Below are 15,011 nucleotides of genomic sequence, written 5' to 3' on the forward strand. Positions count from 1 at the left end.
TGTAGCTTACGAACTCGCTTGTGCCTTCCGTCCCCCATCACGATTACAAGCTCCGGGGTTTGTTTACCTCGCGAATCTCCTATACTTCTGCATCAGGACCCCAATAACCCACCAATCCACAATTGGTTACAGATTACCAGTCGATTCACGCGCCTTATTGCTTGAATATTTTGCTCGCTGGGTTTAATTTAAATCAACTTCGCACCAAACGATGGCACCTACGCGCCAACGAAAGCACGGGAAGTCAACAGAGTCGGAGTCCTCGGTCGATGCAATGGATTTCCCAGCGCCTCCCCAGACCATACCAACAAAATCAAGCACGCCAACGAGGACTCCAATAAGACGAAGCCCTACGAAGAAGGCCACAAGAGGGCTCACTGCGAACCAGAAGCAAGCGCTGCTTGATAACCTTCAACTCGAGAGTAAGTTTCAAAACACGGATGATGAGATGAGCGCCTATGGCCCCTGGACTTTACTGACGAATACCCATAGTCACTGAGCGCGCCAGAAAGCTTAGGGCTCAGTACATGCTTCAAGCGCAAGGCCTTCGTACCAGAATTGAGATCAGAGTCAACCGCATTCCGACGGGACTCCGCAAGGCGAAAATGGGCGACCTCCTCCTCAAATACAACGAGGCGAAGAGCAATGCCATCTTACCAGGGATGACTGCGCGAGGTGCAAATATGGGATCGCCATCCAGAAATCTCCTCCAAGAGAACCAGAGGAATGCCCGCCACAGCCCCTCACCCATGCGCCAACTGAAACGCCACAGGTAAGCACGCTCTCTCTGGGTATTTAAGAAACCACTAACAATCTCTTTCCAGCGGCGACATGCTAGACAAAGAAAACGAAGACCTCTCTAACCCCAAGAAGCGTGCCAAGGCCGCCCCTGCACCCCGCGTCGCTTCTCGCACCAAACAAGCCGACCAAGTCCTCTCACCCCGCTCTGCAAACTCCCGCAACGCGCCACAGCCACGATCCCCCATCCGGCCGCCAACCAGCCTAGCGCGTCCAGCATCACCAGTCAAACTGCTGCCTCCCGGCGGAGGAGCAAGCTACCTCACAAACATGGTTGAGAAGGCGAAATCGAGCCGGGCGGCGGCGACCGGAGCTTCAAAGACAGGAACCTCCGCTGTGGGCAGGCCGAAGAAAGCGGTAGCTGCTGCGGCGCCAGCGCCGAGAGCGCGTCGAGGCAGGCCGAGCAACAGTAGTGAATCGAGCGATGCGAGTGCGAGGACTACGATTGTCAGCCGGGCCCCGGCGGCGAAGAAGGAGCCGGCTAAGAGGACGGTTATGGGGGCTCTGAAGAGTATGGGTGCGAAGAAGACGGCTGCTGCGCCTGCTGCGTCGAGACCGGCGCCAGTTGGGAGGGTCCTGAGGAATAGAGGCGCTGCGTAAGGCTGTTGGGGTTATGCAACCCCTGGGCCTGGGGGAGAAGCACTTCACAGGCCGCAATGACGAGTATCGCTTTGTTGGTGTTTTGTGTAAAATACCAACAAACCGATACTCGTCATTGCGGTCTAACGACACTTACTGGAGGCATAGAGCCAAAGTCGCCACGATGGTATTGATTCTCCATCTCAAAGAGGTGGGTTGTAGTCTACCATCGACGGTGATTCGAGATGGATATGGCATTGATTCCCCACATTCGTGGGTTGTAGTCTGTCATCCGCTGATTCTCACACTGGTTATGCAAACAGCGACTGTCGAAGGCTTGGCAATTAGACGCGTAAGAGGAGGGGATATGGATGGAAACGGATATATTGGATATTGGATAAGGGACTATACGACTTTGTGTTTTTTGACTGGGTTAGCGGCAGGCGTTTGGGACATGGAGTTAATGATCAACGGCATTATGGCCAGAATTCAACGGATGTGAAACATAGGATCAGCGAAAATAAATTCATTCGCACCTCTCTAAAATTTCTCCCAGCACTACATGCTCTACTAACTCTTAATAAAAGCGGATAGTGGAAGAGGAAGAAGAAGAAAAGGGGGGGCGTAGAAACGGTGGGGAGGAGTGTAGCAGAATGGCAGCGAGAGAGGATAGCCAGGAAGGACAAGGCGGACGGAATAAATCAACAAGTCATGGTTCTTGGGACCTACAATACATATCTAGGCCCGTTTAGTACACATCTTTCACCACATCGCAGCCCCCTCTAAAACCGAAAGCTTAGATCCTATACCCAATCCATAAATTTCATCCACCCCCTCTTCTATCTACCCCCCCCCCCAAGTACCACCCCCACCTACGGGCCGGGCGCCGCGCCCGCCCCCTTCTTCTTCTTATCCTCCACCAACTCAATATTATCCCCCGGCACCAAATCCCCATACTTCTCCAACAAAAAGTCCTCAATCTCCGTACTCACATCACCCTGGACGACAATCTCCTCCCCCCCACTCGCTGTCTTGGTAACACTACTCCCCGTCGCAAACTTCTTCCCGAAATCCTTGCTCACCTTCTTCAACTCCAGCCCGAAGGCTTCGAGACCCGATACTGCAGTCACGTATTTGCGCTTGTTGCGCTCGACGCGCTTGATGATGATGCGGGAGGCGGCGAGGGCGGAGGCGTGCTTTTGTTCTGCTTGGGCGGCTTTGGCGGCTTTTTTGGCGGAGTCTTTGGTCGCGCGCTTGAGGGCGTCAATGGAGAGGGTGGAGGTTGCGGCTTCGAGGGCGTCTGGGGAGGAGGGGGTTAGCTTGTGGGCTTTGGTAGAGTAGAGTATGTTGAGAGCTGAAAAGCTGGGGTATGTGAAGAAGGTGAGGGCTGGGGATGGACGAGGGGTATGGGAGGACGTACCAGCGGAGTAAATCTTTTCGGACATGTCGGGATGGTTCTCCTCAAGCCATTCCTTGCATTTCTTCGTCGTCCCGCCGAACTCGCAGTACTATTCCCACCACACTTGTCAGCTTATCCTGCACACTTCTGCCCCGACTATCTCGGGGTTGTCCAGTCTCCCGTCTCAGCAACCTTGTCTCCGTCTCGGCGGTCGATGCTGGGAGATCCTGGGGGGTTGCTGGGGTGTGTCCATACCTCAGGTGGCAGCGTGCAGACTATCCATACGTCAGTTTACGTACACCCGACAAGGAAAGAGAGCAAGAGACGTACCGCCACAATACACAATATGTCTAGCCTGTGGCTCAAGCGGTGCCGTTTCCGTATCTGCCATCGCGGGTTGCTGTGATGGCTCTTGTGGTGGTTTGGGTGGTTGGTGGGTTGTTGTTGTTTTCGCTATGGAGGGGTTGTGGATGGAGGGGTAGTTGTGCTCGTGTGGCGCTTGGAAGCCAGTTAGAAGGGTGCTGGTGCTTTTGGTGGGGCGGAGGGGCGGGAAGGCGGTAAACTGCCGCACTAGGAGTGTGTGGAGGCGAGGCTATTTCTTGTTTATTATCACCACAGCGCTCTCCTCCGTATTGTTGGGGGAAACGGATGTTCTCATGGGGATACGCCCAAAATGATAGGTTTTCTCGGGGGGACTGTTCGGCTCCCCGGTTGGTCAGAGTATCGGGATGGGTTTCAGCCCAATGCCTCAGTTTTAGCTAGGCTGAGGAAGCCTAATTTCTCGGGGTTTGACAGGCCTACAAATAGCGTACGTAGACCCCTAGATTGGTTAGTAACTGCAATTGATTATGTTATTCTATTCACTGTATTCTATTGCTAAAGCCTCTGTCTGGCTGCCCGTAGGGATCGATTACGGGAACTGGAGATTCTCACGCGATTTTGTGTGTAGTTCCCTGTATCCCGCAGTTACTCCCAACACGTATCTAAGACCTACGAAAGTAGCTGCGACATCTGTTACTTCTTAGCAGCCGATCCCATCCATGGCTTCTAGGAGACAAAATGTTCCCCTGTCGGAACTCCTTAATGGGGATGATAGGGGGGCGCCACAACAGCCTCATCAGGAGGCCCCTGCCTACTTCCCACAACAGCCCCGTCAGGATGCTACTGCCCACTTCCCCCAACAACCTCGTCAGGAGGCTACTGCCCACTTCCCACAACAGCCTCATCAGGAGGCTGTTGTGGGAAGTAGGTCTCCAGCCTGGGCTGCCCACAGACAGGCAGCACGGAGGGGGAAGGCCATAGAGGCTGTTTGGATAGAGCAGCAGCCTCATCAGGAGGCTGTTGTAGGAAGCAGATCTCCGGCCTGGGCTGCCTACAGACAGGCAGCACGGAGGGAGAAGGCCGCTGAGGTTATCGGGATAGAACAGCACCCACCAGCCGTACGACAAGTCACCTACCAGTCGAGGGGGACCAGTATGCATACTACCCCTCCCCAGATCCAGTCGCATCCCCATGGGGTTAGGCCCCAGATTAATACTGCAACTTTCCAGATCCAGTCGCATCCCCATAGAGCTGAGCCCAAGAAAAAGAAGCAATGAGAGTAGGCTCCTCCGGTGTTATCGTTCGAGGAATGGGTCAAGAAGCAGGCAGAACCTGCCAAGAAGCCAACGCATCTTGAGCAGCTCATCAGCTTCATGTGTAGCGAGGAGAATCTTCGGCGTGTAGGGTATCGTTTTCGGGCGTTACGGACGATATAGGGGTCTGGACCGTTACCAGAAAGCACTCTTAGAGGGGCTTTGATACAGATCAACAAAGACATCTATCGCTGGAGAGCAAATATATGCCAGATTACAGCTATTCTCGGCACGTCCAGCATGTCTGATGCAGCGGAGCGGAATGAGACGCTTATAGGCATTTTCTCGGAACGTCGTCGTCATTTGGACGAGAATATTTTTGAGAATAGATGGGCGAGCTACCGGCATAATATGAAGATGATAGACGGACTCTCGTACCTAGGAGCTACAAGGAATAGTGTGCTTGGGCTGGCGCTGCTCCTCCCGGAGGAGTTTGACCGGACTAGAAGGGATAAGATAGCGCCAGATATTGGCGAGTTGGGGAGTATAGTGAAGGTGCGTGAGCTCCTCGAGCTTGCCCATGAACTTGTCCCATATGTAATTTGGGTTTTGAATGGGTCGTCAGAGAATGCACCTCCACCATTGCAGGGCATAGAGGTGACGTGACTTAGGTGGGATTTAGATTGCGAGAAAGAGAGGCTGGTCATCAGTTTAGCGGTTTAAGAAGTGATGTTCGTATGCAATATACTAGTATATTAAGAATATCCCGGCTCAACAAGCAGTAGAATCCTTCCGGACAAACGAACCCTGCAATATCAAACTTATTGGTGGGATTTTTGGAGACTCTCCTTGTCAGCTTACAACCGTGATGTCTGAGACTTGGTTTTTATGACAAAACTTCCTGGCGATTGTTATCTTTTATGGTTATAGTGCTTAGTGGCATTTAGGCATAAACAATGCTAGAACGGAGTAAGCTTAATCTCTCTTGGCCGCTGGGAGTCGGCACGACGCGCTGATACTCGTGGACCGCAGCCTTCACAGACCACGCACTGCCCTGCGCGGTCTGCAGGCTGCCCTCTCCTTTGGCCATACGGAACCGCAAAGAAGCTGAAGCAGGAAAACAACCAAGTTCCAAACCTCCGTCAATGTTCATAAATAGGTAATTATCAACGCCCATCTCCAAAAGTCTATAAAACCCCCCCCCCATCTCCTCCGTCATTTTCCAAAAAACCATCCTCCTCATCATCACATCAACAACCCACACTACCACTCCAAGCCCCAAACCCCAACAGCAACCATGCAATTCACCACCATCCTCCTCGGCCTCTCCGCCGTCCTCACCACTGTCCTCGCGTCCCCCGTCGATACCTCCGCTGCCTCTCCGCTCGTCGAACGTGCTTGCGCTTATGACGACTGCGCTGCTTGCGAGGACTATTGCTGGAACGGTGAGTACCCCCTATCATTCCTATACCCAGTCCTTTCTCAACCCCTATATGTGGTGGAGCAGAATCCTAATATCAAATTAGACATCCCATGCCCTCCTGACCACAACTGCGGTATTAGCCAGGCGACTTGCTTCATTCTTTGCATTGAGACTGGGTGCTGCGATGCTTAAATCGGGGGTGTGAAGTTAAGACGTGTGTTGAAACGGGGCGGGCAGGTGGTGAAGTAAATAGAGGACCAGGGCCGTTGGTTGAGTAGCTGCAGCTATATGAAGACTTGTGTTACTCCTCTTGAAGATGCGTTCTGTAGCTTGCTCTTGACGTGAAGGTTGCAACACACCGATTCTCTCACTGGTATGACCACCGTCAACTCTCGAGCACATAAGCGCCACACTGTCTTATCAAAGGCACACCCACCTGCAAGAGGAGATATTTCCATACACCTAATCTACAACTCTGCCACTCCGCTCTAGCTAGTAAGCTTATTACGTCCCCCTTCCCTCCCCGCCCCCGCTTTCCCCACAGCAAATAAGCCATCAAAAATCCCCATAAATCCCTCTCCCCCTGCATATCCCAGCCACTCTGCACCCCAGTAAATATCCCATGCTCAGCTGCATCCCGTTTCCCATATATTCCCATTTTACCCGCCCAAGTGTGGAGAAATCTCCTTCCCAATCCTTCAGGTTTCGTAGTAATACACTTACCCCAGCCAGCCGTCCCAGCCGACCCAATAAACGCCTTGATGACGCACACACCGGTCATCTTATCAGGGAACCAAGAGGGAATCCGGTATATCCGGGACCCTGCTTGTCTACATCCCTATCTCGTCCCATTCGATCCATCTATCCAGCGTCTCTTCAATATAAATCCCCGCTTCTCAGCTGAGAACTTGCAGTGTCAACGGTGAGGATAAGCCCCTTACCCTCTACCAGGGGTATGCGCGCCCATGAAGACGCCGTCGCCGAAGCCCGTCCCGGACGTGGGATCCATCTGCATCTCCGGCGCATTGGCATCATACACGCCCGGGAAGTAAGGTAGGCTAGGGTCGACGGCGCTGCCCATCTGAACGTACTGGTCCCAAGCGGCCTAATAACACTACAGTTAGCAAACCACCACTGATAAAAAAACAAGACAGTCAGAGCTGTAGATTCAAACTCACCCAGTCCAAATTATCAGGCAAGTCAGTCAAACTCGCCCCTCCCCCAACCCCCCAATACTGCCCCAACTCACCCCCTGCCACCCCCTCCATAGGCGCTCCAAACCCCTCCCCCCATCTCCCCGGACTAGGCGCCACGAACGCCGGCGGCGCCGCAACCCCGCCACTCGACAGCATCCCCAGCGTCATCGCCGCTGAGTGCTCCGGATGCATCTCCTCATCCACCTCCTGATTCACCTCATTCTGCTGCGCCTTAAGTTTGTCAACCATAATCTTTAGTACCTTGGCGCCCTTATACGAGTCCATGCTGGCTGCCTGGTCGCCCTCCCAGATCGCCATCGCGGTTTCTAGGGATGATAGCATGTCGGCGCGCTGCTCCGCGGTCCAGAAGGTGTGGGGCCCGCCACCGCGGTCATGGTTGAGGTCGAGGGAGACGATCATGGCGCCCAGGAGGAAATCGTGCTTTTGGAGGGCCGTGAGACGCCACATCACTTCGCTGATCCTGCCCCCTGGTTGGGCTTCACGGTGCAGTGTGGCCTGGATGCGGAGGAGTGCCATGGCGGCATCAACGGATGCGCGGCGCGAGTACGTGTACCGGGGATTCGTGCGTGCGCGCGCGATGAAGCGGCGATGGAGGACGCAGATGGTCTTTTGGTGCAGGACTTCGATGTAGAAGCGCTGGAGGATGAGCGAGGAGGGGTCTAGAGCCGATTCTTCGAGGGATCGGAAGCGGAGGTGTGGTTCCATGGTCATGCGCGCGGAGCGGATGCGGGCGTCCCACTTCATGATTGTGTCGTAGGAGGCATGGGGGCCGGAGACGGATTGTGTTTCTTCGATTATGGCTCCTAGCATGAGGACGAGGCGGCCCTTGGCGAGGATGGAGGACATGGGTGTTGCTTCGGTGGGGGGACGGGCGGGGGGGATAGAGGTGGAGGAGGTGCTGAATTCGTCGTCGAAGATGTTACGCGGGAGTTGGGTGTCGCAGTCGCAGGACTTGATGAGGTTGGGGAGGGTGAGTTGCGCGGAGAAGATGATGTCGATTTGGCGGATTATGAGCCACACGCGGCGCCGCATCTCGGCTTCATAGGGGGAGACGCTGGTGAATTGAGAGGCGTCGCGGTGGTATCCCACTGAGGGAGTAGTTAGTTTATTTTTTCTGCAGGGAGGGGGGAGGGAGGGGTACTTCTCATCGCAACCTGGACGACTGTGCCTACAACGAGATACAGCCCGAAATCGACATCAAGTCTACTACTGTACTCCGCATGTACATACAGAACAAGCGTCTCGACCGTATACACATTCGGCCTTGTATAATCGCTCGTCGCCAGCGACTGGACCGTCCTTCCCCGATACTCCGCCGCCAGCTCATTCGTCCGCCCCTTCCACTCCGGCGGCTCATCCCCAACCTTACTATAACTCAGCATCGCTAGCGTCAGCGTCGCATAGAGCAGCCCAATCCACGCCAAACTCTGGCTCTTCGGGTCCGCGAAAAACGCCTCGAGCCGCTCATGGAACGTCTTGTGGTGCAGCATTTGCACGAACGGATCGAGCGAGTTGAAGAAGCGCGCAATGAGCTTCTCAATCTTTGCGCGAGGCGGTAGGCCGGCGCGCAGTTCTGCCTCCGTCGCGGGTGCCAGCCCTTGGAATATGAAATCCGGGATCCAGCGCGCGGCGCTCGTTTCATTAACTTTTTTGTATTGGTTATCGAGCTCGCGTTTGTGGTTGGTGAAGTAATTGCGAACTTCCGCGATCTAGTAACTGTCAGCTCTGTTTCATTCGACCGTAACCAGCGCGCCCTGGTGCAGAGCAAAAGCGCTGATAATACGGGGAAAAGCAGACTCACGTCAGCTAACACAAGGTGCCAATGCGAATCTCCAATATACATCGTCTTCTCTGTCTCCGCATCGACTTTCAACACCCCAAACGAATTTGCCACTGCGTCCACATCGCTTTCTCCCCCTTCCTCTCCGTCCCCGTCGTCCTCCTCCTCCTTAATCTTCTCCATCTCCCCATCATCCACCGCTGTGCTCGTACTGGTACTCCCACTCCTCTCGCTCGCCACCGCCGCCACTGCTGCTGTCGGTCCTGGTGCATTCGAGCCGTTCGTCATTAGTGAGAGAACGAGCCCTTCGAGGCGATCGATCCGGTTCTGCATGTCGTCTGGTGAGGAGCCGGCGGGGGCAGCTTTGCGACGCGGGCCTGGGGCCGCATAGGCGCAACCAGCAGCGTCACCGCGGCGGATGCAGTTCTCACAGGGGATCGAGCGATTGCATTTCAGTCTGTTGGTGGGTGGATTAGTCTCTGCTCAAAATACAGTGGAAGTTTGGTGGGGGGAGTTATGAAAGAGAAGTGAGGAATGACGGGTTAAAGAGGGGCCTGAGACAGCGGGGAGGCAAAAACGCACTTCTTATGCCTACACGGCGCACACGACAACGGGACTCTATTCCTCTTCCTCACCACGCGATACTGCGTATCCGGGGAATTCCCCGTGGACGACCCCGTCGAAGGGGGCGTCGGCGACATGTTCTGTTTTGTGTAGTGACTTTCTCGTTCCGGTCGTAGGTAGATATGCGCAGATGCCGTATCTATGCGCACAGGTGGCGAAGCCTGTAATCTCCCTACAGTAAATGTGCTTTCTCGATCTTAAGAATTTGCGCGACAAATGCTGCTTGCTGCTTGTGAGTGGTACGGGCGCAAGGCAGATGCGCTACGTTTCCTCTCCACTCTCTTATCGTGCGTCGCAGGTTATGCGCCCGTCCTTCGATGCTGTACTGCCTGAGCCTATGACCTCGTAGACGTCGTAAATAGGATCGAAGATGCGAATATCGAGAATCGAGAATCGTAAGAGTAGTAAGAGAAAGAAAGATCGAAATCCCTACTCTCTCTCATCCAACAACACAGCGGTCGTCAACGTTAGCTCAGCACCCACACACACCCACCACCCAACCCGTCAGATCGCTCAATCCTCCACTCCAATCCCCACTTACACCAAACTGTTGCGCCAGGCCCCCAACGTCTTAGCGTGTCAGCCCTCCCACCGTGGCTGGCTTTGTCAGCAGGATCCAGATCCTCCCCCATCAGAAATCCCCGATCCCCGCACCAACACAGCTACTGTAGCCAATCCTGAAAGATTGCATGTGGTACGTGATGACGTCCCCTCTTATTTTTGCTCCAGCCGCCGGAAAAGTGGTTTATGTTTTAGTTTTTACTGTAGGAAGAGGGGATGGAGGTGAGTCATTCTACGGTTTATTATCGACTACAGGTAACCAGTGATGGGCGAGTTAGGGGGGAGGAATGATGGGAGGGCTTAACGCCGACCGTTATCGCCGGGTGAGTGGTGCGTGGTGGGTTGGAGAAACAGGTTGTGGTGGTGATGGGCAGTGGTTGTGGTGGGGAGGTAACGTGATCTATCTAGACGACGGGAACGTGGTGGACGGGATTTATATAGGCGCCGAGAGAACTGTGGGAACTTGTTGGGATATATGATGCACTGAGACTCTATTATATACTGCGATGGCTGTTTAATAATGATTTTTGGGGGCTAGGGAGAGGTGTGAATTCGCATGGTATATTTTAAAAAAGTGATACCATATTTACAGATTGTGGACAGAAATAAATAAAAGTGATAAAATAACATTACGGTTTTTAGGAATTATGTTTCGAAATGAGGAATAAAACATTACTTAACAATATAGACCCCTTCACATTTATATTATAGCATAAGAAGTATCAATATACAAAGACAGCAAAAGTGGCATTGCTACGTGTGAAACTCTCTCTCTCTACCTATCTGTGGGTAAAACGCGGAGTTTGAGCTTAACTCCACAGACCCTTCCTACACCAACATCCATCTCCCCTGACCATGCTTCTTTAACAGAAAGCGAGCCGCATACGCCACTCAACCCCGCCATGAAGAGTTTCCAGTTTGTAGACGGCGCAAATATCGACAGTACTGCAAGGAAGTCGATTCGCAGCCATGTAATGAAAGGCAAGAACGCCCGACGGACCATTCACCGGCAGTCGCGGCTTAATCTCTCCAGCAGTTGGCCACCTCCGAATCACAAGGCCACTCAACGCACTCTCCAGGGGTCACGCAGAGATGAAGATCCTACCGGCATTTCCATGCAGGTCTCTAGGAACCTCGGAAGCGTATTTCTCACCTTCAGGTTCCCCATCGAGCTCACGCCGCATTCAATCAAAGTCGTCAACCAATGTGAGCCTAAGCTACCTAGGTAGAAACCTCGAGATAACCACTAAGACGAATCTTAGTCTTCAACCATATAATAGAGAAACTGTACCCTTCCCACTTTGGGTTTTCACCAGATGAAGCTAAGATACAATGGCTAGGCGTTCTTCTCACCGACGAAGGGGGTAAGATTTGTATCCCAGTCTTGATGTCCATTCTCAGCTAACCACACAATCAGCATCCCACTGCAGTATGGCCCTCATGGAAGCCTGCAACGGATTCTTCCTAGGCGGCAACCTCAGTTCACCCGAAGCTTTCTACCACGTCTCCCAAACCTTCGTCCTCATCCGGAAGAGGCTAGAGAGCCAGGAAGCACTGTCAGATACGACCATCGGAATCATCCTCATGCTCATCCTCCAAGAGCAGGTCCGGAAAGAGGACAGAGCTGCTGAAATCCATTATGAGGGCCTGAAGAAGATGGTTGAGTTGCGCGGGGGACTGGGGCAGTTAGAGCGGAATCCGCCGTTGTTGCTGAAGATTTGCAAGTGCGCAGTACCTACTCCTCCATCAATATGATAGATGCTGACTGACACTGGTTTGAAGGATTGACATAACGTATGCTCTTCAATCCGGGCAGCCGATGCTGTTTTTCCGCGACTGCTTTTCCAAAGTCCAGAGCACACTTAAATCCAAGGGATTCGCGCGGAATCGGATCTCAGATATTCCGCCAACTCAGTGTGAGAAGCTGGATCCCTATCTGCGGGATATACTACTTGACGCCTTGGACATTGCTGCAGTTCTCAATGACTCCGCAAGGGAGGGACATCTCGGACTCATTACATTCCAGGAGATTCTCGTCTCCATCTGCTCACGCTTGATCCACTTCCGCCCTCTCAAGAGCGACATGTCACTATCTCTAGTGGAAGCGGGATACCACATAGGACTGGTAATCTACACAATGAGCCTCTTCCTACAACACGACCGCCGCCGAATCATGGACTACGACCTCGTCACTGTGCGGCTCAAAGAAGTCCTTGATTCCGCCCAAGAGCTCGATGATGATTTAGCGATATGGCTCATGTGCCTTGGTAGTATTTGGCTTGCGGATGACCCGTGCAGATTATGGCTTGCCCCGGTGATCAACCAGTTTACGAACAGGACGGGGATTGACAGTTGGTCGGAAGTTCACGATAGGGTCAGCAAACTCCCGTGGATCAATGCTGTGCATGAGCAGCAAGGTCGCTTGGCGTGGACTTCAGCCTTAGAAGGGTCCAAAGAATGCTTTCATTGAAGTATCTAACAACAGTCACTCATCCATCCAGATGCCACCAACCCCCTCCCTACCAAGCAAACTTCTCCCCCACCAGCTCCTCCGACAACCCCCACAACCTCTCCGCCTCCGCACTCGACACCGCCAACGGATTCGCCCTATCGTTAATCTGACAATCCACCAAATACGCCCCCCAATTCTCCCTCCCACTCCCCTCCCCACCCCCCTCCCCCGCCCTCAACCCCCCATCAAGCGCGGCCACCAAACTCGTCGCCGCCCCCTGATCTAGACTGCGGAACTTAAACATCCCGCTCGCAAACAACGCTCCCACTGCCTCAATGGTCTCCTTTGAGGTCGAACGACTCAGCTCCGTCTGCATGATACCTGGGTGCAGACCGACGCTTAGGATTCCGTGCTTTTCGAATACACGGGAGTTTAGGCCGATGCCGAAGAGGATGTTGGCTACTTTACTCTGGTTATACCCCTCTAGCGGGAGGTATGAAGCGTCCTCGGGGGAGACGGTGCCCCATTGCCGATGGACGTCGTAATTAGGCTGCTCAGCCTCGGGGAGGGTTTTATTCACTTTATCGAAATTCACATCACTCCACCGCATGCTCGCAAACGTTGGTGACAGCGAACTAACATTGATCACGCGCGTCGCACCCTTAGTGCCAGCGGCAGCAGCGGCGGTAGCGGAAGCGATCAGTTTCGGCATGATCAAATTGGTAAACAGAAAATGCCCGATATGGTTGGTGGCGAAATGTAGCTCGATACCGTCCTCGGACAGCGTGCGGGAGGGGATGTTCATCACGCCTGCGCTGTTTATGAGGATGTCGATTGTGGGGATGTCGGACCAGTAGAGGAGCTCAGAGGCGGCGGTGCGGACGGATTTCTGGCTCGAGAGGTCAAGGTTGAGGGGGCGGTAGTTGACGGTGGGGTAGGAGGACTTGAGAGCTTCGATGCATTCTTGGATCTTTGAAGGATTACGGCCTGCTAGGATGAGATGGGCGGGGGATTGGGAGGCCTGGGTTGTGTGGGCACGCTGGGTTAGTGGGATGTTGGATGGGGAAATGGGAGTGGTGAGAGGAAGGGAGAGAAGGGAGGGATGGACATACGAATGCTTCGGCGGTGGAGAACCCGATGCCATTCTTGTTCACGCCTGTTATGATGATGGTCTTTCCGGTTATTCCAGATGCGAATGCTTTGGCGACCTCGAGGGCTGAGGTCTGGTCGTTGAACTCGGGATGTGTGGTTGTTGATGCCATGGTTGTGGTGGTGGAATTGATTGGGGATGTGGTGGTGTTTGAGGGGAGGTGCTATGAGGAGAATGCGGATTGGGACTGGTGATGAAGGAGGGAAGAGATGGTATAAGATGAGGCAGGAAGGATGCTTTATACTTATAGATGCGCCTTGTTCTCACATCATAGACTACGTTGGAAGGTGGTCATGGAATTAACGGAGATATAAAAGGATTTAGCGGGGCTATCCCATTGTATCATTCAAATCATTGCAGTGTTATCAGTTGAATTGCAGTTCCCTCAAAACAGGTTCCAACTAATTCGTACGCATATCCATCCGAATAAACGCATGGGGGCCGACTTTCTCACCTCCAGCCAATGAGAGATTAGTTTCCTAATTAGGTTAAGACCCAAAGAGGCTCAAGGCATTGCGGCATATATATATTTGTAGTGTCATATTTGTAGTGTCGGAGGTGAATTACAGTTCTCTCAAAACAGGTTCCAACTAATTCATTCCATACCCCTCTTAATAAACGCACGGGGGCTAATTTTCATACATGTAGCCAATAAGAGATTGGCTTCCTAATCGGGTAAGACCCCAAAGACGGCTTAAAGAATTATGGCATATGCATCATGTATTTGCAATATCGTGGGTGAATTGTAGTTTTCTTTATACCTGGTTCTAATTGTATGGTATCTCTCTGAATAAAAGGAGGGGGGGTCAGCTTTCACACGCCCTAGCCAATGAGAGATTATTTCCCCAATCCAGCCAAACACCCCCCAAGGTATCTCTCAAAGAAACCGCAGGCGAATATGCCAGAAGAATGCCTCAAAGAAAAACCACGCGAGAACACACCAGTAACCCCCCCCTCGCCAAAGGTCTCGTCAAAGGCCCCCCCCCAAAAAAAACGGCAAAAAAAGACCAAAAATGAAAGGCACAGTACTATCAACGAATCTTCAATTCAAAGAACAAGAAACGTCAAATGCTCATACTGCACTAAGCCACGAAACGTGGAACAGCCGAAGTGACGTGTAGGGCATCACCGGAAAGGTTCCTAGCTGAACGGGGCTCGAACCCGAGGGCTAGGTCATTGATTACACCCTCCTCCTACAGAGAGTGTGTGGCATCTATACCTTACCGCTTGACCAGGAGGACAGGCATCTGTTGTGGTTCATGGGGGGGGGAGCGCTTAGGGGGCTTTATATAGGGAGGTAAGCGATGGGGGGTGGGTGGGGGTGGTTTTATAAGGGGGTGGAAGGGAAGGGGGGGTTGTGTGGGGGAAAGCGATCTAAGGGGGCGGGAGGGGTGGGATTATAAGGGGATGGGAAGGGAAGGGGGTTTATCACTTTCTGCAGGAGACGGGAAAGT

General features: G+C 53.1%; 8 protein-coding genes across 8 annotated transcripts; 5 read left to right on the plus strand and 3 right to left on the minus strand.

The window, feature by feature from the left end:
* Window positions 1-78: 78 nt before the first annotated feature.
* On the plus strand, window positions 79-1,463 carry VE01_10133 (uncharacterized protein). The gene is made up of 3 exons (XM_018279540.2): window positions 79-422; window positions 493-772; window positions 825-1,463. Exons 1-3 carry the CDS (start codon window positions 212-214, stop codon window positions 1,396-1,398), a joined length of 1,065 nt encoding a protein of 354 aa, XP_018125608.1. The 5' UTR covers window positions 79-211; the 3' UTR covers window positions 1,399-1,463.
* A 595-nt stretch (window positions 1,464-2,058) lies between these two features.
* On the minus strand, window positions 2,059-3,402 carry TMA22 (Translation machinery-associated protein 22). The gene is made up of 4 exons (XM_018279541.2): window positions 3,107-3,402; window positions 3,032-3,051; window positions 2,798-2,885; window positions 2,059-2,677 (listed from the first exon to the last, which is right to left on the minus strand). The coding sequence occupies exons 1-4, from the start codon at window positions 3,165-3,167 to the stop codon at window positions 2,250-2,252; spliced, it is 597 nt and encodes a 198-aa protein (XP_018125609.1). The 5' UTR covers window positions 3,168-3,402; the 3' UTR covers window positions 2,059-2,249.
* A 414-nt stretch (window positions 3,403-3,816) lies between these two features.
* Window positions 3,817-4,374, plus strand: VE01_10135 (uncharacterized protein; the record flags this gene model as incomplete). Its single annotated transcript, XM_018279542.1, has 1 exon — window positions 3,817-4,374. The coding sequence occupies one exon, from the start codon at window positions 3,817-3,819 to the stop codon at window positions 4,372-4,374; it is 558 nt and encodes a 185-aa protein (XP_018125610.1).
* Window positions 4,375-4,650: 276 nt separating this feature from the next.
* On the plus strand, window positions 4,651-5,016 carry VE01_10136 (uncharacterized protein; the record flags this gene model as incomplete). Its single annotated transcript, XM_018279543.1, has 1 exon — window positions 4,651-5,016. One exon carries the CDS (start codon window positions 4,651-4,653, stop codon window positions 5,014-5,016), a length of 366 nt encoding a protein of 121 aa, XP_018125611.1.
* Window positions 5,017-5,647: 631 nt separating this feature from the next.
* Window positions 5,648-5,965, plus strand: VE01_10137 (uncharacterized protein; the record flags this gene model as incomplete). Its single annotated transcript, XM_018279544.1, has 2 exons — window positions 5,648-5,795; window positions 5,877-5,965. The coding sequence occupies 2 exons, from the start codon at window positions 5,648-5,650 to the stop codon at window positions 5,963-5,965; spliced, it is 237 nt and encodes a 78-aa protein (XP_018125594.1).
* A 335-nt stretch (window positions 5,966-6,300) lies between these two features.
* VE01_10138 (uncharacterized protein) lies at window positions 6,301-10,138 on the minus strand. Its single transcript, XM_018279545.2, has 5 exons — window positions 9,353-10,138; window positions 8,792-9,227; window positions 8,132-8,699; window positions 6,952-8,078; window positions 6,301-6,878 (listed from the first exon to the last, which is right to left on the minus strand). The coding sequence occupies exons 1-5, from the start codon at window positions 9,469-9,471 to the stop codon at window positions 6,711-6,713; spliced, it is 2,418 nt and encodes an 805-aa protein (XP_018125612.1). The 5' UTR covers window positions 9,472-10,138; the 3' UTR covers window positions 6,301-6,710.
* A 673-nt stretch (window positions 10,139-10,811) lies between these two features.
* VE01_10139 (uncharacterized protein) lies at window positions 10,812-12,613 on the plus strand. Its single transcript, XM_018279546.2, has 4 exons — window positions 10,812-11,161; window positions 11,218-11,319; window positions 11,373-11,679; window positions 11,738-12,613. The coding sequence occupies exons 1-4, from the start codon at window positions 10,858-10,860 to the stop codon at window positions 12,423-12,425; spliced, it is 1,401 nt and encodes a 466-aa protein (XP_018125613.1). The 5' UTR covers window positions 10,812-10,857; the 3' UTR covers window positions 12,426-12,613.
* Window positions 12,475-13,669, minus strand: VE01_10140 (uncharacterized protein; the record flags this gene model as incomplete). The annotated part of the gene is made up of 2 exons (XM_018279547.1): window positions 12,475-13,428; window positions 13,520-13,669. The coding sequence occupies 2 exons, from the start codon at window positions 13,667-13,669 to the stop codon at window positions 12,475-12,477; spliced, it is 1,104 nt and encodes a 367-aa protein (XP_018125615.1).
* Between the last annotated feature and the right edge of the window lie 1,342 nt (window positions 13,670-15,011).

This window comes from Pseudogymnoascus verrucosus (assembly GCF_001662655.1).
Source record: "Pseudogymnoascus verrucosus strain UAMH 10579 unplaced genomic scaffold scaffold_73, whole genome shotgun sequence".
Lineage (NCBI taxonomy): Eukaryota > Fungi > Ascomycota > Leotiomycetes > Thelebolales > Thelebolaceae > Pseudogymnoascus > Pseudogymnoascus verrucosus.

Coding starts and splice junctions, on each gene's coding strand:
- VE01_10139 (XM_018279546.2), top strand. CDS start 10,858: ATGAAGAGTTTCCAGTTTGTAGACGGCGCAAATATCGACAGTACTGCA. Junction 11,320..11,372: donor TCTTCTCACCGACGAAGGGG/GTAAGATTTGTA, acceptor CCACACAATCAG/CATCCCACTGCAGTATGGCC. Junction 11,680..11,737: donor TTGTTGCTGAAGATTTGCAA/GTGCGCAGTACC, acceptor ACTGGTTTGAAG/GATTGACATAACGTATGCTC.
- TMA22 (XM_018279541.2), bottom strand. CDS start 3,167: ATGGCAGATACGGAAACGGCACCGCTTGAGCCACAGGCTAGACATATT. Junction 2,886..3,031: donor TCTGCACGCTGCCACCTGAG/GTATGGACACAC, acceptor TGGTGGGAATAG/TACTGCGAGTTCGGCGGGAC. Junction 2,678..2,797: donor CGAAAAGATTTACTCCGCTG/GTACGTCCTCCC, acceptor CCTCCTCCCCAG/ACGCCCTCGAAGCCGCAACC.
- VE01_10138 (XM_018279545.2), bottom strand. CDS start 9,471: ATGTCGCCGACGCCCCCTTCGACGGGGTCGTCCACGGGGAATTCCCCG. Junction 9,228..9,352: donor GCGCCGTGTAGGCATAAGAA/GTGCGTTTTTGC, acceptor ACCCACCAACAG/ACTGAAATGCAATCGCTCGA. Junction 8,079..8,131: donor CGTCCAGGTTGCGATGAGAA/GTACCCCTCCCT, acceptor CTACTCCCTCAG/TGGGATACCACCGCGACGCC.
- VE01_10133 (XM_018279540.2), top strand. CDS start 212: ATGGCACCTACGCGCCAACGAAAGCACGGGAAGTCAACAGAGTCGGAG. Junction 423..492: donor TGATAACCTTCAACTCGAGA/GTAAGTTTCAAA, acceptor GAATACCCATAG/TCACTGAGCGCGCCAGAAAG. Junction 773..824: donor CGCCAACTGAAACGCCACAG/GTAAGCACGCTC, acceptor ATCTCTTTCCAG/CGGCGACATGCTAGACAAAG.